Source organism: Episyrphus balteatus, chromosome 2 (assembly GCF_945859705.1).
Source record: "Episyrphus balteatus chromosome 2, idEpiBalt1.1, whole genome shotgun sequence".
In the NCBI taxonomy this organism is placed as follows: domain Eukaryota; kingdom Metazoa; phylum Arthropoda; class Insecta; order Diptera; family Syrphidae; genus Episyrphus; species Episyrphus balteatus.
The window spans coordinates 9,033,406-9,060,560 of NC_079135.1; the positions used below are offsets into that span (position 1 = coordinate 9,033,406).

The following is a 27,155-nucleotide window of genomic DNA, read 5'->3' on the forward strand; positions in this document are numbered from 1 at the left end:
TGCTGGCGGTCTTTAAGACTAACAGCTAAAAACTAAAATTTTACTCATCAACAAACTTACCACAAATTCTAAGTCTTTATTACGTTACATATCTTAAGACCTTGATTTTTTTTTTTTGCGATTCGTAAACAAAGGGCTTTCTACGATGTAATTCGTGATAATCGCTTATTAATATTCTCAGAACTTTGGTGCAAAATGTATTCCATGTTAGTGTAGATACAATAGCGCAGCTCAACTCATCTACAAATGTACATTTTCAGTCTTATCTCTCTATCGTATTCTACGCATCCAATTCACGTCAGACATCACAATCGCCAATACTTACCATATTACATAATGTCTGAGAATATTACATTCATTGAAAATAATCGTAACTGAATCGATATGAAAACGCATTTGCAAATTTTCTCTTCAAACTCACCTTCGCATTCGCATGTTCGTACACCTCTTCTTCAAATTTAATTAAAATACCAACAACCTTCAAATGGGATTTATAAAATTACATTTTATTGATTTCTTTTCTTGCAAAAAATATTTCTCTCTGATTGGTACAAAATAGAAAAAAAAAAGAATTAAAACAATGAAGAGTTTACCTTCGAGCAGTCTAATAAAATACTAACATCGTAGTGGTGAACATCTTCGCGCCAGCGCTGCCTTACAAATGGGATTTATTATTATTTATTTGCTCACTCGATACGAGTCATTGCTTGAGGGCAGCCTTCAAATTATCAGCCAACTTGTCCATGAACTCAAATGTTTCCATATAGTCCTTGCGTTGAACATTATTCATTCCCTTAATACAAATGGCCAAATCTTTAGTCATGAATCCAGATTCAATAGTATCGATGCAGACTTTTTCCAAGGTTTCAGCGAAGTTATGTAGTTCAGTGTTGTTGTCCAACTTGGCACGATGAAGAAGACCACGGGTCCATGCAAAGATCGATGCAATTGGGTTGGTTGAGGTTTCCTTGCCTTGTTGGTACATTCTGTAATGACGAGTAACAGTTCCGTGAGCAGCTTCCGATTCGACAGTTTTGCCATCAGGACAAAGTAGCACCGATGTCATCAGACCAAGAGAACCATAACCTTGAGCAACAGAATCAGATTGTACATCACCATCGTAGTTCTTGCAAGCCCACACGAATCCTCCTTCCGACTTCATGCAATAGGCAACCATGTCATCAATGAGACGATGTTCATACCAGATACCGGCTTCTTCGTATTGCTTCTTGTAGTCCTTTTGGTAGATTTCTTCGAAGATATCCTTGAATCGTCCATCGTATTTCTTGAGAATGGTGTTCTTGGTACTAAGATAGAGTGGGAATTTCCTAGCCAAAGCGAATTTCATGGATGAGTGTGCAAAGTCAACAATCGATTCATCAGTATTGTACATAGCGAGAGCAACTCCAGGGGATTTGTATTCGTGGACAACCTCCTTAATAACTGTACCTCCTGCATTGGCAGGTTGGAATACCATTGTCAAGGTACCAGCTTCAGGGACAACAAAATCTGTTGCCTTGTACTGGTCAGCGTGAGCATGGCGACCAATGATGATTGGCTTCTCCCAGCCAGTCACTAGACGTGGAATGTTCTTGCAGATAATAGCCTCACGGAAGACAGTGCCTCCGAGAATGTTACGAATGGTTCCGTTGGGTGATTTCCACATCTTCTTCAATTTGAATTCCTCAACACGCTTCTCGTCGGGAGTGATAGTGGCACACTTGATACCAACATTGTACTTCTTGACTGCTTCAGCACAGTCAATAGTAACTTGATCATTGGTCAAGTCGCGATTTTCCATTCCCAAATCATAGGTATGCAAATCAATATTAAGGAATGGCAAAATAAGCTTTTCCTTAATGGAACTCCAGATGATACGAGTCATCTCGTCGCCGAGCATGTCAACAACGGGGCCAGTTTTAATTTTGGAAGCCATCTGAAATGTTGACAAAAATTTCGACATTATGCACTGTTTTTGGTTTGATTTGCAAAATTTTTTAACTAAAAATAAAATTTAAATGCACGTTCCTTTCCGAACGTTTTAAATGATTCTAAAGTCTAGTCTGAACTATGGAATTGCTCCGGAATTTTGTGTTATCAAACGAGTCAAGTACGAGAGAAATAAAAAAATTATATACAATCATCTGGGGCTGTCATTCACTGTTCCTATACGGTTCTTTATCAGTCATTTGTTATGCAAGGCAAAAGGCAATAAATGAATGGACTAGAGTTTTCCCTTTCGCTCTTATCGTTCTCAAAGGCAATTTCCATCTTTGTTTTTGTTTTCTTACGATAAACTAGGTATTTGATTAGAGCTTTTGAAAAAAGCCTTTTAAGATAGTACAACAGTGTGTTTAGGAAGAAGGGTTTACATTTATTTTAATTGGTTATTAAAATAATATGAAGAGGGTAGGTACAAAGTTGATTGGTAGATAACTCTTTTTCTAGGAAAGAGTGCGTATAAGTAAAAACGATAAAATCACAAACCAACAACGTTTATTAATTTTTATCATAATTTTAAGTAATTATTTTGTTGTATGATATAATTTTAAGCAATGAGCAAGTAATTTGTTTTCAAAGTATGTAGTTTTAGGGGCTTCAAATATAATTCAAATTTTGTCGATTGGTAACATATCAATCTTAATTCACGTCCAATAATAATTAAAAGTATGTATTTAAAAGCCTTAGCGGGCAATGAACTAACATAGGACTTATTTACTTGAACAGTGTTTGGTGTCTGATGGCAGTTTGAAAAGTTGAATAGAAAAAACATCCTCCTTAGCTCGTTTTACTAAAGCTATTGGTTAAGCACCGTCACATTAAATTAAATATTGCGGCCTCTAGAAACATTTTTTTTGTTTTAATGTAAAGTGGCTTGGCTAATAATATAAGAGAAAATTTTAACTCCAAGATCTATTTAAGAAAAATATTTTCAAAAACTTAAATCCTCCTACTTTAGAAACACGCTCTAAAAAGTATGAAAATACAATGCATGACTGGGTCGCACGTATTTGCTCTTATGGAAAAGGTTGATTAGAATGGTTAAAGTTTTGTATAAAATATTTAATACTATAAGAAATGTTTAAAAAATAGTAAAATTTTGTTTAAGGATTCAAAAACATTTTATAAATGGTTTTGACCTCCAACAGTTTAAACCATTTAATTTTTGTATACCAAAGTATTTTAAGCATTTTAAAGCCTTTTTAAATAGTTTTTTATAAATACAAAATTTCAAACAAATTTGAAAAAAAAAAATTGAAACGCCATCTATGATATCAAACTTGCCCATATCACCTACCCTTCATGTATCATAAGTCCGCTTAAACATTCAAAGTGCATAAGAAAATTTTAATTAAGTTGAGAGTTTCTTATTTTATTTGCAGAAGCGAGAAAGGAAAAAAATTACAGGAAACAAAATTAAACTTAATTGCTGATACAATTTATGTAGGTGCATGTGTGTGCTAATTATGCATACATTGTTGATATTTAATAAAATTAAGTTTATTTATTTTAAAATTTGTTTACTGTGGGTGGTGGATTTACGCGTGTCTATGAAGTCATATGCTAAAGCACCCATCATGTCACTATTCAGATTGCGTTAAATAAACCCAAATATTGTCCTAGACACTGATAACACAAAATTCAAAAAAAAAAAAAAACTCTGAGATAAGATCAAAAATTAGCAACTACAGTTAGTAGGTATTAAACGGAAAGAATTTGGTTTTTTGATAAAGTCATGCTGCTGATTTTGTAGCTTGTTTTTATAAAATGCTTTTTAGTATTGTGAATTTATTTAAGAGTTCAAAGTTTATTTTTGATTTTTGTTCTTTAAACGAATGCTTTACTGAGAGGTTACCATTATTAAGTATTTATTTTTAAGGTACCTATGTATATCGGATGAACAGTAACAAACTGACCTACGCATTTTAAATTAAAAAAATAATGTTATTGTAAGTAAACAAATTTCTGCATTAAAAAAAAAAATCAACGCAAAATGTGTGCATTGAATATTTTTTTAATATTTGTCGAATTTCTTACAATTTTGACTATTGGGCCTTGCATAATATTTAATGCATAAATTTTTTTTTAAAGAAATAAATTCAATGGAGAAAATTTTTTTATTTTTAATGCAAATTTTTTTTTTTGTTTACTATAAAATCTTTATTTTTAAAGAAATTTTATTTTATTTTGTTGAAATTTACTTGTTATAAATTACTTTGTTAAAATTAATATAGCTTTCATTTCGTTTTAAGTTTTTAGATTTTATAAAAATAAATGTTCATTCCTAATTCTGATTTCAAATGAAATACTATTCTTTTTAATTCTCCGAAGAGATCTAAAATAACTTCCATTATTTCAATAGGTTATGGGCCCAGGCCACCTAATTGCATTTTGGATAAGAATTAAAAAAGATTTTTGTTTTATTTGAAAATTCTGAATTTGAAAAATTTTTCAACGGTTATTAAGAAATGGCCGCCGGAGTACCGATTCCATTGGTAGAAAAATTGAGAGGAAGAGAGAATTATGATAACTGGAGCTTTGCAGTTAAAACTTATCTGGAGCATGAAGAGCTTTGGGATTGCATTCTTGGTACTGAAACCGACGCCAAGAAACTTAACAAGGCGAAAGCAAAAATTATTTTATTGGTGGATCCAATAAATTATGTGCACATCAGGAGTGCAAAAACTGCAAAAGAAGTCTGGGATGCTTTGGAAAAAGCATTTTTGGACTCTGGTCTAAGTCGAAAGGTTGGACTGTTAAGAACGTTAATTACAACAACGTTAGAGAAATCTGCATCTGTGGAGGAGTATGTCGACAAAATAGTCTCTACAGCTCACAAACTTCGGGGAATTGGAATGGATATTTCCGAACTTTGGGTTGGAACTCTTTTACTGGCAGGCTTACCAGAAAAGTTTACTCCAATGATAATGGGATTAGAAAGTTCTGGTTTGGAAATAACTGGAGATTCTGTAAAGACGAAATTACTTCAAGACGTTGAATATGACAAAATTTCGAATGACGCCAATTCAGCTTTGTTTGGTGGGACGAAAAACAAGAACTCAAAATTGAAGCGTAGTACCAAATCCGTTCGTTGTTTTTCTTGCAACAAATTTGGTCACTACTCTAGAGATTGTCCTAAAGGAAAATGCCATTCAAATTCGGTTTTGTGCACTTCATTTGCTGCCAAAAGCTTTAATCGAAATGAGTGGTACATCGATTCTGGTGCGTCGTCACATATGACTTCAAATGACGAAGATCTTGAAAACGTTAGGGCTCCGTCAAGAAATCAAGTTATAATTGCCAATAACACTCATCTTGAAGTCAAAGCAATGGGCGATTTATCAATGAACCTGGTCATTGGAAAGCAAATTCGAACAGTTGTTGTCAAAGACGTGTTGTTTGTTCCAGAACTTTGTACTAACTTGTTGTCTGTAAGTCAGATGATATCAAACGGCAACACAGTAAAGTTTAGTTCCGATGGTTGTGATATCTTTAACAACAGAGTTGATGTCATAGGAAGAGCAAACCGAGAAGGTAATATGTACCGGCTTAACCTTCAACCTGAAGAAGCCAGCTTTATGTCATCAACCGAAAATAGTTTTGACTTGTGGCATCGTCGTATGGGACACATAAACGAAGACAGTCTGAAAAGATTACGAGACCTGGCGAGCGGAATAGAATTTTCTGATAAGGTGGAACAAAAATGCATTGTGTGTATCAAGGGCAAACAATCAAGACTTCCATTTAAAACTTCTACAAACCGTTCAACAACTGTCCTGAATATCATCCATTCAGATTTATGTGGGCCTATGTCAACAAACTCTCTCGGAGGTGCAAGATATTTCCTCACGTTCGTAGATGACCTGTCCAAGTATGTCTTTGTTTATTTCCTCAAGTCAAAAGATGAAGTTTTCGAAAAATTTAAGAACTTCATGGCTTTTGTGGAGAATCAAACAGGAAAGACAATAAAAATTCTGCGAACAGACAATGGCCGTGAATTTTGCAACAAAGAAATGAGAAAATGTTTGGAAAGCAAAGGGATAAGACATCAAACGACAACCTCTTACACACCGGAACAGAATGGCGTCGCTGAACGGATGAATCGAACAATTGTAGAGCGTGCTAGGTGCTTATTGTTCGATGCGTCATTGCCAAAAGCATTGTGGGCCGAAGCCGTTTCAACATCTGTTTATCTGATAAATAGATCTCCCAATCGAAGCCTTCCAAACAAGACTCCTTTTGAATTGTGGTCAGGTGCTAAACCAGATATGAGCCATATTAGAGTATTTGGTTCTCAAGCAATAACACATATTCCAAAAGAAAAAAGAAAGAAGTTTGATTCGAAGAGTGAAGAACTAGTTTTTGTGGGATATTGTGAAGATACGAAGGGTTACAGGTTACTTCGAATGGGCACCAAAACGATCGTTAAGTCTCGAGATGTCATCTTTATTGAAAATAGAAAAGAACGTCAAGGTAAATATCTAACTAACCAACATATTGTTTTGCTCCCAGATCCGGAAGTTTTAACAACAGAAGAAGGTAATGAATCAGAAAAAAACATTGAAGAGTTATCTTCAGGGAGTGAAATGTTTTTTGGTTTTCCCGAATTTCCCCTGGAAAGTACTAATGAAGATATGAACTTGAATACCTCCGATTCTACTAACGAAGATCAAGAAATGAACTTAAATACCTCCGATTCTTTCGAAGATTGCTCCGATTCTTTTGAAGGTCCGTCAGATGAAGTTCGAAGATCTACACGTGTTAGAAAAGAAACTGTTTTTTATCCGAACCCCGTTACCTACATGTCAGCAGATGCACAATCTTTCGATGATCCGAATAGTGTTCGTGAACTTGAAGAAAGATCTGATGCTGAGGTTTGGAAACAAGCAATGAAAGAAGAGTATAATGCCCTAATCAACAACAAAACTTGGATCTTATGCGATCTCCCAGATAATAAAAAGGCATTGAATTGCAAGTGGGTGTTTAAGTCGAAGAGAAATGTCAAAGGTGATATTGAACGTTACAAGGCTCGACTTGTCATAAAAGGCTGTTCTCAGAAACTGGGAATAGATTATGAAGAAACTTTTTCTACAGTAGTGCGGTATGGCACGATACGATATCTTCTCAGTTTGGCAGCAAAATATGACCTGGAAATAACACAGATGGATGCAGTTACAGCTTTTTTGCAAGGCGATTTAAAAGATGAAATTTATATGATCCAACCAGAAGGTTTTGCAAAGGGAAATAAAGTTTGTAAATTGAAAAAATCTTTATACGGACTAAAACAAGCTAGCCGTATATGGAATCAAAAGCTTGACAAGGGACTTAAAGAAATTGGGCTAAAGAGATCTGAAGTGGATCAATGTGTATACTACAAGATTGATGAATCAAGAAGAATATACGTTGCAATCTATGTGGATGACTTGATCATTTTTAGTAATGATAAGAAATTGGAAACTGCTTTAAGAACAGCTCTTTTAGAAAAATTTCACATGAAAGATATTGGTAAGGCAAAGTTTGTCTTAGGTATGCGTATAACACAAGAAAAAGGAAAAGTCACACTTGACCAAGAACAGCACATCCATGATATGCTTACAAAATTCAACATGGTGGATTGCAATGCCGTCTCTACTCCTATGGATCCTGGTCAGAAGCTTGTTAAATGTGATACAAACGATGAGCAGTTGACAAACGTTCCTTATCGAGAAGCCGTAGGCAGTTTGTTATATATATCACAAGTCTCAAGACCCGATATATCCTTTGCAATCAACAATGTTAGTCGATTTTGCAATAACCCGACGAAATCACATTGGGAAGCAGTTAAACGGATATTTCGATATCTGAAAGGCACAATTAATTTCAAACTGATTTACAAGCAAGATTTAAAATCTACTATTCAAGGGTTTTGCGATGCAGATTGGGCTTCAGATGTGAATGACAGACGTTCAGTAAGTGGAAATCTGTTTTTAGACCAAAGTGGTGCTATAACTTGGGCCACAAGAAGACAACCTACCGTTGCTCTTTCTACGACCGAAGCCGAATATATGTCGCTTAGTAATGGAACTCAAGAAGCTCTGTGGTTCAAACAACTGAAGGAGGAACTTGACGAAAAAGTGCTATCCCCTATAATTTTATATTGCGATAACAAAAGTGCTCTCAGTCTAGCATCTGCAAACACTTTTCATGCTAGAACCAAGCACATAGATGTTCGACATCATTTCATTCGTCAACATATTGAAGACCAATCAATTAAATTACTTCATGTTTCATCACAAGAAATGAAAGCAGATGCTCTCACAAAAGCCGTCACTAAAGACAGTATAAACAAATTTTTAGAAGCTGTAGGTCTTGGCAAGCATTAATTTTAGTGGGAGTGTTGAAATTTACTTGTTATAAATTACTTTGTTAAAATTAATATAGCTTTCATTTCGTTTTAAGTTTTTAGATTTTATAAAAATAAATGTTCATTCCTAATTCTGATTTCAAATGAAATACTATTCTTTTTAATTCTCCGAAGAGATCTAAAATAACTTCCATTATTTCAATATATTTCCAATAATTTTTTTAAGAATTTGTGATGCAAAGCAAACGCATTAAAAAGAAAATGATTTTTTAAAACCCTGATAGGTGTCTAATCGAGAGTGATAAAGATCGCATTTTAATTTTGTTTAATTCAAAAATAAGCTATAGTTCTTTAAATTTATATAAATTTATATACAATTTTAAACAAAATAATAGGACTAGCAAATAAATGTGTAATTAAACGGGTTGGGAAGTGAGGCAGAAGATAAACAAACGTTCGTCACTGTAAATGAGTTCTAATTAGCTTTTATTATTATATTGTGAAAATTAATTAAAGAAAAAAGAATGAAAAAACGCAATTGTTTCAAGACTTTCAAAATGAAAATATACATAAATATGTGTATTACTTTCAGTCAACACCGTAAAATATTTTAAAATTGGTTGCGTACCAATTTTTATTAAACATTGCAAATAATTTTTTGGGTGCAATTGTTTGATCTGTCTACAAGATTATTTTACCAGGTGTTTAATTATAACCTTGAGTCTTAAAAGGTATCATAAAAATAATTGCACATTTTGACAAAAACAACAAAAACAATTAGGTAGGTAAAATGTCATAGATGCAAAAATGTTACGTATACGCCCCCAATACCCGAAAATTTCTAATATTTCTCTATAAACGAAAAACAATACTCATTTTATTTTTTTATCAAAACAAAATATAAAATCATGACACAGTAACAATATTAAAAACCTGTTTGTGAAATCATACTTAAAGCTATCCACGCCAGATAACATTTATCTCCAAAGAGAGATTGCAAAGTCCAATAAATTGGATCAAAGTAAATTTCATTATAACAATAACATCTATTTTTTTTTCTGATTAACGTTCTTTTTGTTATCTTATTTTAATATCATCCACACAACAAGTAGATAAGTTATCAACACAAAAATTGTTGAAAAAATAAATAAAGTATACCCCAAATACATAATAATACCCACTTCTAATTTATTATATCACAATATAATTTATAACCTGCTTGCTGAACAAATTATAGTTTTTTTTTTCTATTTATTAAATCTTATGTCAAAAAAAAGCTTTTAATTACGATATTCCATTATTATCGACTGGAATTTTCTTATTGCATTCTACAGTCACAAACGACGACACGATATGCAATTATAAAAGCTTTATGCAAATTTGTCGGATATAGAAATAGAGATAGGTTTATGGAATGCTTGCTACCTGTTTGACTCGTCTCCTTTTCACTTACAAACAGAAATTTCAAAACAAGTTTTTTTCTTTCTATAGACCATAAATGTAGACTGGCTAACAAAACAAAATAATAAAAACGGTAAATAAAAATATTGAATACGAACTTTGACTGCCAAGTCAAACTAAATAATCAAATCAAGTCAAGTCCAAAGACCAAATTACTCAAAAAATTATTCCACGAAGACGAAAAAGAATTTTCAGTATTATTTAAAAAGATTTACTAAAAGACTTAAACTAAAGCCAAAGCCATTTTGCATAAATGGATAATGAATGTGAGTGAGCCTAGAGTTCATAGCGAAAGTCAATTTTCCTGCATAAATTTTAGACAAAAGCGTTAAGGTATGCAAAGCAATGCAATTCGCCGCTGATGGCTGACCAGAATACCGCTTACACTTTCAATGGACAATTGGTGAAATCCTAAAGACTTAAGAAAGATATCTATTTTGTGTATTATTATATTGACATTGGTTGGCAGTAAAACTTACCTTGTTTTTTTTTTTTTTGATGAATTTCTCTTAAATAACAATAAAAATACAAACACCGGTAGTTTAGTAAACAAAATGGAATTTGGATGAGTTTCAAAAAAAAAGTGTATACACACTTTCACACGACAGCACGCAAAGAATATATCCAACCACTCCCAAACGAACACAACGACAGACTGACTGACAAAACGAAGTGAGACTGAAATAAAAATTAAAATAGAAATTTCAAATTGCTGCTGGTTAAAGTTTTCTTGCTGGCTGCGGCTGGCGCAGCAAAGAAGAATTGAAAATGATGATGATTTGTTTTTGTTTTGCTTTTGAATGCCGGTATTTTGTTTTTTCTTTTTTTTATGAAAAGAAAATGCCAATTGCCAAACCCAAACGACGACAACAAAAACAATTGTTGCTGTTTTGTGTTCGAAAGCTTTTGTTTTCCAATAAAGGTTTTGTTTAATGCCCCCATTTTTTGGGGTGATTATTTTACTTCCATTGAATTCGCAAAAAGTGGTTTGTGTCTTGGATTGAAAATGTTATTGTATGAAGTGGGAAATGATATCATACATTTAGGAGGAATTGGTGATTGAAATTGATTTAATTTGAAAAGAATTACATAATTGGTGTTCCAAAGGTGTATGTTCTCATTGTGCCAGGCTACACGGTGATTTTTCAATAGCCTAACCAGTCAGCACATTCGTTAGATGTAACTCCCCTCAACTACTAAAATGTGTTTATGGAGATATCCCATATTTAAAAAAATCCCTTTTTAAAAGTGTTGAGGCAGAACTATAATATTGGAGAAAGGTGTAACGGGTGTGACGGTAGAGAGTCACGCCCGTTACATTTTTTTTGAAGATATTCTCAGACAGCACAATAGTTAGAATACTTTTAATATTAGTACCTACTTAGGTAATTTAGTGAAAAGGTTAAAAAATAAGAACGAAAAACATAAACAAATACTGTTCATACTGTTCATAAGAAAGCTTAGAAATCAGTGGGCATTTGGATTTGGATACATATATCTTGTAAAGGGTTAAAGCAATCAATTTGATGCCAATAACTTTTTTGTAGAACGTTCAAGCTCCTACAAGTATACATCTTGCTAATTTGATAATAACGACTTTTCAGTGAATTAGAAAATTTTGAAAAGTAAAAACATGATGTTATATATTTTTAACTTTGACCTCGAATATCTTTCAAATGGTTAGATTAATAAAAAAAGTTTATTAGACCTTTTTTGTGGAGAAATCTGTTTCCTACAAGAATATGCCTTGTCCTTTTGATTATTATAATTTTTCCAAAAATTACAAAGTTACAAAATTAATAACAAAAAACGAGTGTTTTTAAGATTTTCTCTAACCTTTTAAGAGATTAGATAAACGAAAAAAAGAATAAGACTTTTTTTGTAGAGCGGTCAATTTCCTAGAAGAATTTATGTAAAGAAGTTTGGTTAAAAGTCGATATATAAAAAAAAATAATTTTTTTTAATAGAAAATTGATGTAAAATTGGAAAATTGCGAAGCGGAGGGCTTTCCCATTAAGATAAAAAGTTGGTGAGTATGTCTAGCAATCGATTTTTTGAAGTATAAAACTAAAATCTTTTTATAAATATAGAATGTTTATAATTTCAGAATACGTTTAAATATTTAATGTTTTTCTAAATTTTTGTTTGAAAATTAATTTTTATATTCGAATACACATTTAAAAATTTGCTAACCAGGCTGACGGCTTAGTCATAGCTTTTAAATTCATTTTTGTAATTTAGTTGTAAGTTAATGTGTAAATAAAATGAATTACTTACTTAATTACTAAAAGACGAATTTCGATTTTTTTGACCCACCCTCATGCACATATGCTCTCAGGATATTACCCTTCAGGTGAACAAAAAAAGAAATGATTGATGTTTCATAGGAAATGACAGTTTGCCACTCAGGTGTGTTTCATAATTAAATCTGAGAGCTTCAAATATAGTTAAAAAATTAGTAGATGTTGACTTTAAAAAATCGAAAGCATCAAAAGACAAGTAAAATTTTTTTTCCTAACTTGATTTGGCGGTTATTGATTGTGGCCAAAGAGATATCCTACCAAACTATACTTGTGCTAAGTTATCGATAAATTGTAGGGTAACTTCGGGCATTATGGCGCACCTCTCAACTACCATACTTCCAATACTCGCATTTAAATAAAACCAATGCAGAAACTTTGGCCTTCGTCGAACACTAGCCTTGTGACGATCGCAGGTCAGTGCTATTATTTTTGTGCCAAACAAAAAAGAAAACAAAAAAAATATACCGGTTCTGGGTTCCAATATAATATCGCTTTGTTTTTGTTTGTGTGTATCTCGGTAAGTATACAGTGCACGTGTTTGTTGTAAAGAGTGAAACGCAGAGTACAGTTTTGGTTTGGTTATATCACTTGTTATATTTTAACTGAAGTAAGAATAGTGTTTAGTTTTTGGAGTTTTGTGAATATGTGTATATTTTGCAATATGGCGCAGATGTAATGAGGGCATTATGGCGCTATATTATACCCGACTGCACCATAATGCCCTTATGTAAAACTAATTTCAAAAGTAACTCTGCATTTTTTTAAATTTGAAAATAACCTCAATTCAACGTTAATTTTATGAAACTTATTCACAATTATATTTCAGAAATGCTGAATATACGTAAAAAAAGTAAAGGGTTCCGAAGTAAATGGGGTTCGCCATATTGCCCGTACATAGGGCAATATGGTTTTTTTTGGACTATTTTTAATTTAATTTACATATTTTTTGTTAAAAAGCTTGAATTTTTATTCTTAAATAATTTATTTATGTTACGTATTTATGAAATTTAATTTAAAAAAATGATTGAAGTAAAAATTGTAGTCCGTAGTAAAGTTATTTGAGTTTGTGCTTAGGTATGCCATAATGCCCTAATTTACCCTATGTGAATGTATGTAATACTACGTTTCCACCTACCCTAAATCCGGGACTTAGCAAAGAAGATTTAGAATTGATCTCGAGATTTATTAAGATTTAATCTTACAGCCTTATTGTGATTTACAACTATTAATCGATAGTTGATAAATAATGAAATTTGGGATTTTTCAACCTAATTTATAGGGAAACATGGTCAACTTTTTAATGGAATTTTTTAATTAGATTTCATTTAGTAACGTAAGGACCGTATTAAGATATCGAAATTTAATTTTTATCAACTATATCGATTGATAGTTGCAAATCGCAATAAGGCTGAGAACAAGTGTTTGAGTGAGTTATCTCACGTCGTTTTCTATTTTTACGAAATTCTATCCCCTTCCAATCATAGTGCCAAGGGCAAAAACATCAAACTCAATATTAATGTCAAACATCATGTGACATGTTAAATAAATTGACATGTCACTGTTTACCCCACATAAACTCTTCAATCAATTTCTAAATTGTAAAAGTATAAGCTCAACTTACAAAGATCACAAAGTATTTAGTTCATCTCTTAAATAGACATCGTCATTTGTCAACAACCATTTCACACCATTGATTCTATAATAATCAAAAGAAACTTCTCTCCTCACAAAGATGATAAATCTTTTTCTTTACAAAATAAATTTCCGTTCCGCATTCTCTATATCAAAAATCACACGAAATAAATCTTCATCAGGTGGATAACCATTATAAGCAAGCTAGCGTAGAAGAAAATCCAAAAGAATAGCAAAAAGAATTAAATTGAGCACTTTGCACCTCCCACTCAGGAATCGGGATTTAGGTTGCCAATACACAATAAAGTGTACCTTTTACTAACAATATAATGCCTTTCTAATTTGTTCCACCACCAAACCAAATAGCAAAATGCCCAGAGGCGCCAAATTGATCCTCAAAATGGTTTAAGAATGCGCAAAACTAGTCGTCCCGCATATATCTACCATACGACAAGTAGTAAGCTACGCATCCCACTTGCACACACTTTTATTTTCATTTTTTGCCCCAGAGATCTGGATAATTGTGAAAAGAAAGTAAATGTCTGCGGTTTGGTGGCTTAAAATTAGTTTTTTTTTTTTATGAGTTTAGATTTTTACATGTTTTTGCGCAAAAGTTTAGTTGAGATTCTTATTTGGCGACGAGTCGGTAAATCTTTTTGAATAGAAGAAAAAAAAAAGTAATAAAACCTGTTTTCTTGAAACCATTTATATTTTTTGTCTTGATGACCGACTAAAGGTTTATATATTTGGTTTGGTTTGGTGAAAGTCAAATTATTTGTGTAAGTGCTGAATAGCATTCAATTTCAATTAGTTTAGCTCAATTTTATCACTTTGACACCTGGGTTAATATTTTGACAGCTTGAGATCTTGAAAGAAATGTAAACACATTTGTTTATTTCTAATAATATAGCCGTGACTATGGGGTTCAAGCTGGGCAATATGTTTTACATTTTTCTATTGACCTCTCTCTGGTATGATCCGAATTGGATTTGCTTCAAAACAAAATCTAGGTTTTTGTTTTGGATGTACGACATTCTAGTAGTTTGCGCATCCGATTTCTAAACACCTCCTTCGGTAGTGGAATGCGTAACGGTATGATATTGTTTATAAATATGACAACGATTTGCAATGTCAGCATTTCCAACGATTTTTTTCAATGTTTGTTTGTTGAATTTATGTTATGTTAACCAGAACTATGCCTTTCAAAAATATGCAAAAGCAAGTGATCATTTAATTGCGGCGATTTTTGAAATAAAGGTAGTTGTTTGTTGTTGTAATCGTGTGAGAATAAGAAGGACAGTTTTTTAACCAGCCATATTTCAGCTTTTATTGTCATAATTAGCATGACACCAGACAAATTTTTAAAGAGGGCAACATTTTAGTCATGTTAATACATCATTATGACATTAATTGCCTTGAATTTGACAGATGTGATGTGTCAGTCATGTGCGACATTAGAATCAATTATTTTTCCCCAACAAAGTAACTAAACGCCAAATTTACTGCATCACTAGGTAGCTGATTGGTCTGTCATAAGCATAACTCATAATTAGTACATTTTCGGAGCGTACCGCACATCACTATACATTTTTGCACACCAATCTTCTTCCGACCGCGACAGACGGCCTGTTTATTTCTAACGACAGACCTTTAATTCAAAGTTCAGACTCGTTAACTATGCTAGTCCAGTCGCAAAATAATTTTGTGCAAAATCCCAAATAAAGTGAACACTTGACTTGAAACACAAAAAAGGCGTATATTTAGCCACCATTTGTTGCTGTCTATCAAACGATTGACCCATAAAGAAGTTAAAACTGTAACGGCCATAAACGAAAGTCGTGCGCTGCGCACTATACAAACAGACAAGCGGAAGGCACGCATGTGGTGAAATGATGACTTAAATGATGACAAGTGATTGGACTGTTAAATAATATACAAGAAGAAAAGAACTTAATTTGTTTGCTTTATTTTAGCATAAGAATTTTTTTTTGTTGAATGTGGTGCGATATCTACTTAAAGCTGAAATCTTATTTTTTGTGTCATGCATACAATTCTTTTCCATTGTTCTCTTCAACCTTTTGACATGACATGAAAGCGAGCCGATCCATTGTGATGGAATTATGACAAGTGTAATGGGTTGCATAATGGAGAGTTTACACTTTCATCACAAATCATGTCATTTCATTGTTTTAATAAATTAATCCGATTTCGAAAAGAAAAAAAAATGTATAACAAACATATTATAATTTGCATTCCTTGCATTATTTTGTCGTTAACATTACAAAAGGCCAAAAAGAAAATTTCAATTCGAAAGTAAAAAAATCTGCGCTAAACAACAGTTGTGCTTTCCAAATTAAGTTAAATCTGGCTTAAGTAGAAGGCTTATCATAAATTTTGCATCGCGCACATGTCGCACTTCTGACTTTTATACGCTTCACTGGATGATAATACAGTGGGGTCTTTTAAATTAAAAATGGGAAGAAAATGTAAAAGAAATAAAGTCGACTTTGTTTTGTTTTGTCATTTTCTAAACTCAGCTTTGAGCTGCTTTTAGCTGTTAGGTGGCCAATATTGAGTGATATTAATATTAATGAGAACTAAACCTAATTGTGCTTATACTTTAGTGCTGACTGCGAAACTGACACTTAATTTCTCCTGGTAAAAAAAAAAAACAGAGAAAAATCATTTTTTGACATATGTAACTGATAGCGGACAGTTTCACCACATTATAGGCTCTGCAGATCATGACTGTAAGCCTTACAACCATTGCAACACGCAATTACTCCCAAATAGGTTCTTATTTTGGAGAACGCTTTATTACTTAATGAATTTTTTGGGGTCACTGTGGCGTATGCGTAACTTTTTTATGAACAAAATATGTATGCTACTTCTGCAATTAATCGACTAGTTGACCTTTGCCTCCAACCTTATTAGTGGTTTAATTGTTCATGTTTGGACGCAGCCTGATTTGGGAAACAGTACCAAATGGTTAGTTTGCAAGACAAAAAAAAATAGATAAAATGTTATTTCCTAGCGACCTTAAGTTTAAATTGTAATTTTTTAAAAGTCGGTGTAAAGCTAAATACGTAGCTGCACTTTAAAACTGTTACAAAATAACAACTGATCGAAAAGAGCTATTTTGATGAAGATTTTTTGAGAGCCGGGCGAATGGGGCGAGAAAAAACACGTTAAATAATGAATTTATCATCGATCTTATTATTTTATTTGTTGGGGGAGTTGTAAAAAAGTAAATAAATTCTCAGGATTTTTTTATTCGATAAGTCTTTTGATTTCTGCAGACTGTCACATATGTCACTAACTAATGCAGGTTTAGATGTCGCTATCACTTATAAAAACTTTTGTCCATTGTTAATTTTTCTTGTTACGTTAGCAATTAGAAATAAAAAATAGAAATGGAAGAAAAAAGAGAAATTAAATTTTACAAAACAAAGTGACATTTGCGTTTGACATTTTTTGTTTAAGTTACCAGAATCCATTATGGTTACTTTTTGATTTAACGATAACTTCTGACAACTTTTCATTGGGTTGCGAAATTAGCTTAAGTCGGTTAAGTCATTATAGTTGGGCCTTAACTTTTTGAAAACTACAGAAAAAATTTCAAAGCACATATAAATTATCTCATTCCGTTTGTCCTCTCTATCTCTTTCAATTGTTTAAATAAGTTGTGTTTCTTTCTTATTCAAAAAGACATCTTAAAAAAGTTAAAACTTCTTTTATATTCTATCCCACTGTTAAAAAAACCTGCAAGAGCATAACTATTTACAAGTCACTTTCTTGTGAAATATTTGATTCCCTTCTAAGATATAGGCGGAAATTCTCTTTCCATACATCGAATCACACTGATGCTGCTCTGAGTAGTCCAAAGTCAGCCAGAGGCAAGCGAGCGGTGTTGACGGTGATAGTCATAAAGTTGTTAGGTATAGAGATAGTTTGGCTTATACCTACTACACTATACTTCGTCTGTCCATCGTTTTACGCTTTGACCTTCTTCGGCACTGTGGGCAACTCTTGAACTTGCCCTGCATTATATCGTGCAGTGGAACAGTGCACTTCACCATCTCAGCCTTTTAAAGCCTTTAGTTAGGCTATATGGCATATGATCGTGTGACTGTCTACGGAACATGATCTAAATTTGCCTCTCTCTATAGTAGATCAGACAGAAGTAGGTATTGTATTGTAAAGTGACTTTATCCCAAGACTATAAACAGGTGCTGGTTTTTTTTTTTTTGTGTTATCTTTACTATTGTAGGCGATGAAATTGGTATGCGCGCAGTTGCTGCCAACGAAAAAATGGCCAACTCCTTTTGTGTCAGTCTCTATCTCTACCCGCATGGAAATGTTTTTGGGTGTGCCTATAAGACTAGATATAGGAGGGGGCAGAGTTGCTCCCAGGGTTACGTCCCTGTTTTACTTTCTAATAGAACAAAAGCCCTATGATAGTTTCTTATGGCTTTATTTCTATGTAAATATTTTTGACAAGATTTTTAAATAGATACCCAATCGTAGGCAATAAAAAGTGACAAATCAGTAACTTTTAACTGTCACTTTGATTACTAACTACCTATATATAGAGAGAGAAAGAAAGACTTTGGATATAGTCAAAAGAAAAGGTATAGATGTTATCATCACTTTAATGTAGGTAGCTTTATCGTGTTTTTTACGACTTATTTTAGAAAATTAACAAAAAATAAAAGCGATAAGTTTGTAAAATGACAATTAATAAAATAGTTAACCATCAATTTGCCGGATGGTTCAAAGGAAAGTGAGAAGAATAAAAGAGAAGCGCTGTTGCTGCGCTAGCTTTATTTGATGAATGCTGTGGTATTGTAATTTTTATTTCCATTTATTTCCTATTCTGAGAGAAAAACAAGATGTTGATGGATGGACAATGATAAATTGCTTTAAGCAAAAGTGAAAATTTAAATGTAGACTATTGGCTATGGTTAAGTCTCTGATTATGTGGATGATAATAACGGAGAAGAGAAATTTTTATTGTCGTCGTCGGTCGTCTATACACAATGTCTGTCGTTTATTGTATTGTTTTTGTTGTTGTTTTTTATTGCTATCTTCTTTAATCGATGAATAAAAAAAATCTTTAATTGTTAGAAAATCACCAGACGTTGTTTTTACTGAGATAAATTCCAGAAGAAATCGAAGTTTAGATTGAGATTTTTGTTTGTGAGATTTTTATTGGAAAAAAGTGAATACCAGCTTTTAGCTGATCAGACATAAGTGTAGGGCAGTTTATGTACTTTAATTTCAATTATTTGTCGACATTTAAGGTTCTAACTTAACATTTTCCTGAGACATCGATTGGGATTCAACTAGACAAAGAACGATTAAAATTCTAGCGACGTAGACGACTAACTTCCCTCCCCAACTACAAATAATAGACTAAACCATAATAGGTGTTGTGCTCAGTTTCGTTAACTTAATCGGTAATCTACTAGTTCCACTAGTATTATTGACGCACAAAACTAATGTCATTCTATCACATCCGCACCCGTGCACCGGATATAGAAAATCTGACGAAAGTGACTCCCTATAACCGCAATGCATCTGCGTCTTCGGTAATGGGCATGAATAAAGCTTGTTATGGCCCTTAGTCCATACCCTGTGGAGCTCACTTTGGCTCATCAGTTGACTTATCGTGAAACACCTTATAAATACATAGATTTTATGACACAAATGTAATGCGTGGTTGGGGGTTGAACTATATTTGACACGAGACAATTTGTATTTGACAAATCATAATGTATCGTTATCGATATTTTCATTTTCAGTTTAATGGCGCTTCTAGATGGGCAGTTCGTGCAAGTATCTAAAAAATTCAAATACTAATACAAAAAGGAAAACTGTCTCACAACTTTTTTTTCTGAAAACAGCACATGCGAGATTGAAATCTTCTAACAAATTTTAATTGCATGAATTTAACATCCTTCAAACTATTAACCCTCAAGCCTCGGTCCCTTGATTCAAATTTGCCCACTGATAAACTCTTTCAGAATTGTGAAAGCTGACATAGCATACTACAAATAATTCTGGTTCCCTTTTTTAAATGTCAAATTGATTGATGCGATTGCATTTCTCCAATAATCAAAATCCGGAATATAATGAATTCTTTAACTAAGTAAAAAAACAAGACTACTGGAACATAAATGAGATCCATTAACATGTGACTTTTATAATCAACATCAATGTTGACCCGATTTTTAGGAAACCGACGGACGACCTACTCCTTAAGTCCCGTTTGATCGTTCCTTTTTAACTTTGAAAAGGCGGCTTTGGCTATCATCAATTTATTAAAACAACCTCCACACACTTCTTCCTCAGCCCAATTTGTAGAAATAACCTTTATAAATACCTTTCTCATAATAAAATTTACACGCCAACGTGCCCGAGTGCCGAACGCAAAAGAAGAACAAACCAAAAAATATCAACTTGCCAGCGCAGCTCGCACATCGCGTAGTCGAAATAATAACGCGGAAGTTCCAAGTTCCAACGAGAGAACTTACCCACCAAAGAATCCGAATATAAGACAGATAAGACAGGCACAGATTACATTTACAATTTACATAACGTGTAAAAAAGTTCGATCGTCGTCGTCGTTGTTGTTCTGTCGTCTATAAAGGAACATGGCGCAGTTCTCGTTGTGGCCGTTGTTGGACCACTGCACTGCAAGATGATACGTTGAGAGGTTCTGCGCGACCATGATAGGCCAAGATGAAGGTTCTTGGTTTTTTTGGTTTATGCGTGGAATGCATTGTGGCCGGCAATATGCCGAACTACAGCCGAACACGGCCATCAAATGGCGTGGTGTAGGACATAAACGCATTTATGCAAGCATAATAAGGTGAAATTTTTTTGGGGAAAAACTGGGTAGAATGGTGTGGTAGTTTGGAAATTCTGACCTCTTTGGGAATACAGCTTTCACAACTTCTTTCCATTCTTTCTGTCGTCATTTTTGGTTTCTTCGTTTCTGTGCTCGCCTCAGATCACAGCTCCAAACTCAGGTTCTATTCTCTTCGTCTTCTTATATTTTTTTTCTTCCAACTTTTTTTTTTGTTGTTGCTGTTGTTGTCATATTGAAGCTAAACGATGGCGATTGTGTTGAGGCATTTTTTGTTTGTTAAAGCGTCGGCCTCGTCTCCCAGGAGGGAGAATCAAGTGGAAAATTGGTCTAACTTGACACATGAAGTTATAAAAAAAAAGTTGTTAAAAAATGAAGGGAAGTGATGCTGGTGCACAAGTTTGATGCACCCAAACAAAGTGGCTGTCTTATATACGACGAAACCCCATCAGTCATTAAGTATTATTATATTCATCTCCATACACTATCTACAAGATGATGGGTGTGAAAAATTGATATGAGTGTATCTTATTATCTTGTTGGTTGTTTGAAAAGAAAAAAAATGTCATAACATGATCAGCACACTAACGGAGAAACAGAGGTATATGTAGTCTTGGGTTATGTTTGGTTTTGTTGGAGATGGTTGGTTGGTTTTTGGATTAAGATTAGAATTATGTTTGCTTTTTGAATATTTGCTTTCCATTTTAACGGTTTCATTGATAATTTCGGCATGAATGAAGCCAGTTTATTAGTAAAGTATTTTTGATTGAATAAACAGATTGGTCACGACTTACGATCGCACACAATTTAGAAGGCTTTTAATAACCGATTAGGTAGATATTTGTATGCATCATTAGCGGAAGTAAATACTCCAAAATTTAAGTTTTTGTTGTAGAATAATTTCAACGGTAAGACTGTAGATTAGTTTCGTTTAACGTAAACACCTGTTGTAATCTTGCAAACACAAGGAAGTTCTATAAAGAAAGTTAAAATAGCCCCGTTCCTTTGGAGGTAGTAGTTTAATCATGAGTAGATCTAGTACTGCAATTAACACATGACCTTCTACTCGATGAGATATGAATGTGCCGTTGTTGTACTAGATTTCTTTTCACGACTAAAATACCACCTCAAATGGAACAGGGCTAATAGCCGCGTTCATAAGTAAAAATCTAGTACAACAAATACAACTTCCTGTCTACTCGAAGACTCGAGCTGAAGATCATATGTTCATACTTCGTTGTACTAGATCACAAGATCTAAATTATCACTTATGAGTTTTCCTAACCAACAAATGATGACTAGAAGAGAGTGAAATCTAGTATCTATACTATAAACTATACATCATATCTACTCGAGCAGAAGATCATGTGTCAATTGTAGTATACTAGACCTACGAATAATGAGGGGTGTACCACCTCCAAAAGCATCCGGCTATAGAAATTGTCTAATTTCTGCCAGAAATGACAACTTCATAAATCATATAGTCAAAGGGAAATTTTTAAATTTATCAACATTGAAAGTTACCATAAAGAAAAGAAGCAAACATACACCAAACAAATTAGTAAATAAGACAGAATCAAAAATAAATTTATATTTGTCTTCTTTTCACGAATAAAACGCACAATATGCCTAGCGACTTATGCCAAAGTTTTATCGCACGACAAAACAATAGTGATTTGCAAAGTCATTGGAATGTACTAGGTGTACTTGGTATAAGAAGAGAAGGTATGATCATTAGAGTCGCCATTTTTCAAAATAATCAGATCAATAAGTTTTTGACGTTTAATTTGGCAAAGTCAAAAGCAACAACAATTTCCAAGACAAATTTGTTAAAATCAACAATTTCAATGGGGCAGCTGTCAAAAACTTAGTAAGCCATCTTTTTTTACTTTCATCTGACAGTTCTCGATACAGTCTTTCTTCGCGTGGTCATACCTTCTTTTCTTATACCATGCTAAGATGTACAGTGTACCTTTACTAGGGTGTGTCAAAATGCTAAAGTATGGAATTTTCAAATGTAATAGCTTTTAAAAGTTGCATTACTTATCAAAAATAAATCCTGCGTTTACAATTTTCATTTTAATTAATATCTTTGGCTCGCTCAAAATATAGGAAGAAATCGAAAAAATTTGAATGTTTGGAGATTTTTGAAATATGTTTTTTTTTTTAATTACGTCGCTTGAATACAAAAACAAATGTATACTTAGTAAGGAAGCTGCGAAATAATATGCGAAGAAAAAAAATCATCTTTTCATATAAAATCGTTTTTTTCCTAACAACTTCAACCGATTTGAGCGAGCCAAAGACGAACGATATTATAATTTTTGTTTACATATTATTAAACCTTAGACCCTAGTAAAACTTTTCACCACTATTACATTGCAAAATTACTGTACTTTTTTTTGGCCATACAAAAGTGACACACCCTAATGTACACTAATACACCCGAGTTGGGAACCCAATAAGAACATTAATGGTGTTTTTTTTTGGTAAAAAAATTAATTTATTTTTTGATCTAAATTTGTCAAAAAAACAATTTTTGATCAGTTCAACTACAATTAAGTAGTCGAAAACACAGTTTTTTGACAGATCAAAAAATAAATTGATTTTTTGACCAAACGAAAACACCATAATAAGCATCACTTTAACTATTAACTCCCACGTCCCACCACAAAAAGTTGTATTCAAACAAGCAATAGTGTTAAGAAAACTTTGTCATATGCATATGCACTAACTAGGCGAGGGAACATGTCATAAAGGCTGGGTCACACTTTCGTGGTTGTCAACCTTAAATTGAGCCCTCATTGTCATCAAATTAAGCTGATCGAAGTATCTCGCAAAACTTCAAACCCAAGTGCAGAATAAGTTTTCTTGGTCAAATTGGTTATGTTACAATAATTTTTCTTTTAACACGAAAACATATGGCTGGATAAAAGAAAGTACTAGATTAAACTTCATATGATTTGATCAGTCAGGATCAAAATTTCTTCGATCTAACCCAAACAAAAAAAAAAAATACTTTGGATCTGATAACGGATACTTTTGTGATATTGCATTCATCTCAGGAATATAGGTTGCTTTCAACTAAATTAAAACAAATAAAAAGAAAAACCTATGCAAACCACAAAAAAAATGCAAAAAAAATAAATTAGAAAAAAATAACATCTAACCAACAAAGAATAACCCAGGTTTATACTCTATGGTCAAAGATAAGATGTCCGAGTAGAAAGTTTATCACATCGCGCGCTGCTCCATTGAGTGTCTTTTTTAGTTTTTCCTCATTTGTGCCTTTTATTTTTTTGCATCAAAGATGAAATGACCATGAGGAAGATCCGACCAAGAAGATGTTCCTCTTCATTCATCATCGACAGTATATCTTAAGCACAAAACATTAAAGTCGATAGTACGAGCAAATGTCATGCGGCACTAACAGAGTGCGCAAGTGAGTACACACGGATTTATAAGTTCCATTTGGTCTGCAGCAAATTGTTGTTGATTAGGATTGTCATGAGACGCACACTGAACATATTACAACAATTTCACCAAACATTTGCGAATATCTTCACTTTGATTAGGATGTTGTTGTTTTTTGTGGTATTTTTTTTTTTTTGTGGTATTTGATGGGGCACTTCTTCTAACCCATGATTTTGACTAGTAACGCGCATTGCCACCACAGAGTCTTTTCTATCCAATATAAATGAGTGGATAAAAGATGCGACCCAATTCCTGCGAATAGCTGCGCACTGTCAGTCTGGAGGACCATGAATCTCTCAAATTCAATCTATACGAACAAACACCAACACTAGGTCAAACACATATCTCGAGGAGCTTAAAATAACATTGATTGTTTTTATGCTATTTTGCGGGATGACTGAATGACCCTTGTATATTTGAATAACAGTTTGCATACTTATGCTTGGCGTCGTCGTCCGTCCGTCCGTGAGTCGCTTGTCTTCCATATAGATAGTAGTATACCTTTGCGAAAGGTTTTTATACAGAAGTAGGCTTCGTGGTTGTTGTCGGTCTTGAGATGAAAATTCAAGTGGACATGGACATTTTGATCGTGTGATTTTTTGTTTAAGGTAACTTAACTTATTTAGGTGAAACTTTCTTTTATGGTCACTTCCATGAAATGAAAATAATTTTTGCACGATTTTTGTCGCACGCACTTACTTTTAGAATTTAAAAATTTGAATCTTTATGGCTAACACCACATGATAAGTCCATTCCATTCTCGAAAATTATTTACAGCAAGAAGAACCAGATTTTTGCATGATCAATATAATTAAGGGAAAAAAAATACTACAGTGTCCGAAAGATAATAAACATTTTTGATAATTTGTAAAAAACATACGCAACATTACCTTTTCGTGCGTCGCGTTCGCGTGCGTCGGTTCCAACGCTCCCCTTCAATGACATTTCTTTTGTTGATTCTTTTGAGAAAGCTAACTTTCTTTCGCTGCCAGCTCTACACTGCAAAATAGTGTCATAATTCTTCCAGTACTTGAGTGTAAAAACGGACGAATCTTCTTTCGCACTCGTACAGTAGCAAGAGTTTTCAAAGAATCTTCTGGCCCTTATTGTACTAAAGAGATTTCCTTCCAGTCTTCCCGAAGGATCGAAAACAGCATTTGTTCTTCAAACTACCGACAAATCGCACTTCTTTCCAAGGTCATGGAAACGCTGATTAAATCACTGTGCAAGTTTTTTGAAAAAAATTTTTGAGACAGGCGCGCGATTAACTGTTTCGCCCTATTTCGGACCCGAGAAATCCATTGGCATCATTAGTTTTTCGATTTATCGGTACGACTTCGAACAAATTTTTTTTTGAAAGTTTTTTCAATTATTTTGAGATTTTTCCACTGTTTTTAGTCATTTTTCAATCAAAAACAATGTTTATATTGCTAATAATTCTGCTCAAACGTTATTTGCTACATTGTAAACAATTTTGAACAATTTATTTGAAAGTTTAGTGATTTTTTTTGAATTTATTTTAAAAAAATCGAAATTTTTTACATTGTTATCGTTTTTTCGCTGTTTTTGTTCTCTTTTGCACAAATACATAGCATGTTTTCCATTAAAAATTAATTTAACTGTTAATTTAGTGTTGGTTAAACTTTGACATACTATCGATAGCATCGACAACAAAAAAATATCGAGTATATCGATACTTCACAAAACTATCGATAGTTTCAATACTTCCAAATTATTTTACCACAAGGCTACCGATATTATCGATAGATTTGAAATTAATTAAACACAATTTGAACTACAAGTTAAGTTTTCGTTTGACATTGGATGTAAACAACGAATTAACATAGTGTTTGGTAGATATCGATAGTTTCCATTGCCGATTGTATCGATAGTTTTAAGAAAAAACTATCGATAGTATCGGTAGCCTTGTGGTATAATAATTTGGAAGTATTGAAACTATCGATAGTTTTGTGAAGTATCGATATACTCGATATTTTTTTGTTATCGATGCTATCGATAGTATGTCAAAGTTTAACCAACACTAAATTAACAGTTAAATTAATTTTTAATGGAAAACATGCTATGTATTTGTGCAAAAGAGAACAAAAACAGCGAAAAAACGATAACAATGTAAAAAATTTCGATTTTTTTTTAATTTTTTTCAAAAAAAAATCACTAAACTTTCAAAAAAAATTGTTCAAAATTGTTTACAATGTCTTTCTACTGGTAGCAAAAAACGTTTGAGCAGAATTATTAGCAATATAAACAATGTTTTTGATTGAAAAATGACTAAAAACAGTGGAAAATTCTCAAAATAATTGAAAAAACTTTCAAAAAAAATTTTGTTCGAAGTCGTACCGATAAATCGAAAAACTAATGATGCCAATGGATTTCTCGGGTCCGAAATATGGCGAAACAGTTATTTGCGCGCCTGTCAAGAATTTCGACTTGCACAGTGTATCAACTAAAGAAATATCTCGAGGAACGCAAGCTTCTAAATGCCTGGCAATACGGCTTTCGTAGCAATACATCAGCTGGTGATCTGAAAGTTTATATCACCGAATAAGATTGTTGCACTTGATATTTCAAAGGCATTTGATAGAGTTTGGCATCAAGATCTTCATTCGAAAATGAGTGTTTTTGTAGTCAATAAGTCTTTTCTTCGCTGGATTAGAAACTAGCTTTGGAACCGTTTAATACAAGTCGTATTCAATGGATTCAAGTCTGAAATCGACAAAATAAATGCTAATGTGCCTCAGGGCTCCGTTCTGTCACTGGCTCTCTTTCTCATTTCTATAAACGATCGGCTATCTGAAACTTCTACACTCAACTGTTTTACAGATGATAATACCCTCAGTTTTCCAATAGCATAGAATTTAATGCTTCAAAAACACAATGCTGTCTTCTATCATTAAAACTTGCTTGCCAATCCCCTATCCAAAGTGGTACTTGCATAGAGGAAATTGACCAACTTTCGTTTTTTGGTATGCTCATTACAACCCACCTTACCCTTTCAAGAAATAGATACATGTATGTCTTCCCTCCAACAATTCAACCTTAATACTCGCAC

The 27,155-nt window shown here is 33.2% G+C and overlaps 1 protein-coding gene across 1 annotated transcript; it reads right to left on the reverse strand.

The window, feature by feature from the left end:
- Positions 1-485: 485 nt before the first annotated feature.
- LOC129908946 (isocitrate dehydrogenase [NADP] cytoplasmic) lies at positions 486-20,738 on the reverse strand. The gene is made up of 2 exons (XM_055985794.1): positions 20,673-20,738; positions 486-1,936 (listed from the first exon to the last, which is right to left on the reverse strand). The coding sequence occupies exons 1-2, from the start codon at positions 20,721-20,723 to the stop codon at positions 701-703; spliced, it is 1,287 nt and encodes a 428-aa protein (XP_055841769.1). The 5' UTR covers positions 20,724-20,738; the 3' UTR covers positions 486-700.
- Positions 20,739-27,155: the final 6,417 nt, after the last annotated feature.

Excerpts from the sequence above, each read along its gene's own strand:
- LOC129908946 (XM_055985794.1), bottom strand. The coding sequence starts at position 20,723 with ATGACGACAGAAAGAATGGAAAGAAGTTGTGAAAGCTGTATTCCCAAA. Across the intron at positions 1,937-20,672 it reads AAAGCTGTATTCCCAAAGAG|ATGGCTTCCAAAATTAAAAC; the intron begins GTCAGAATTTCC and ends TCAACATTTCAG.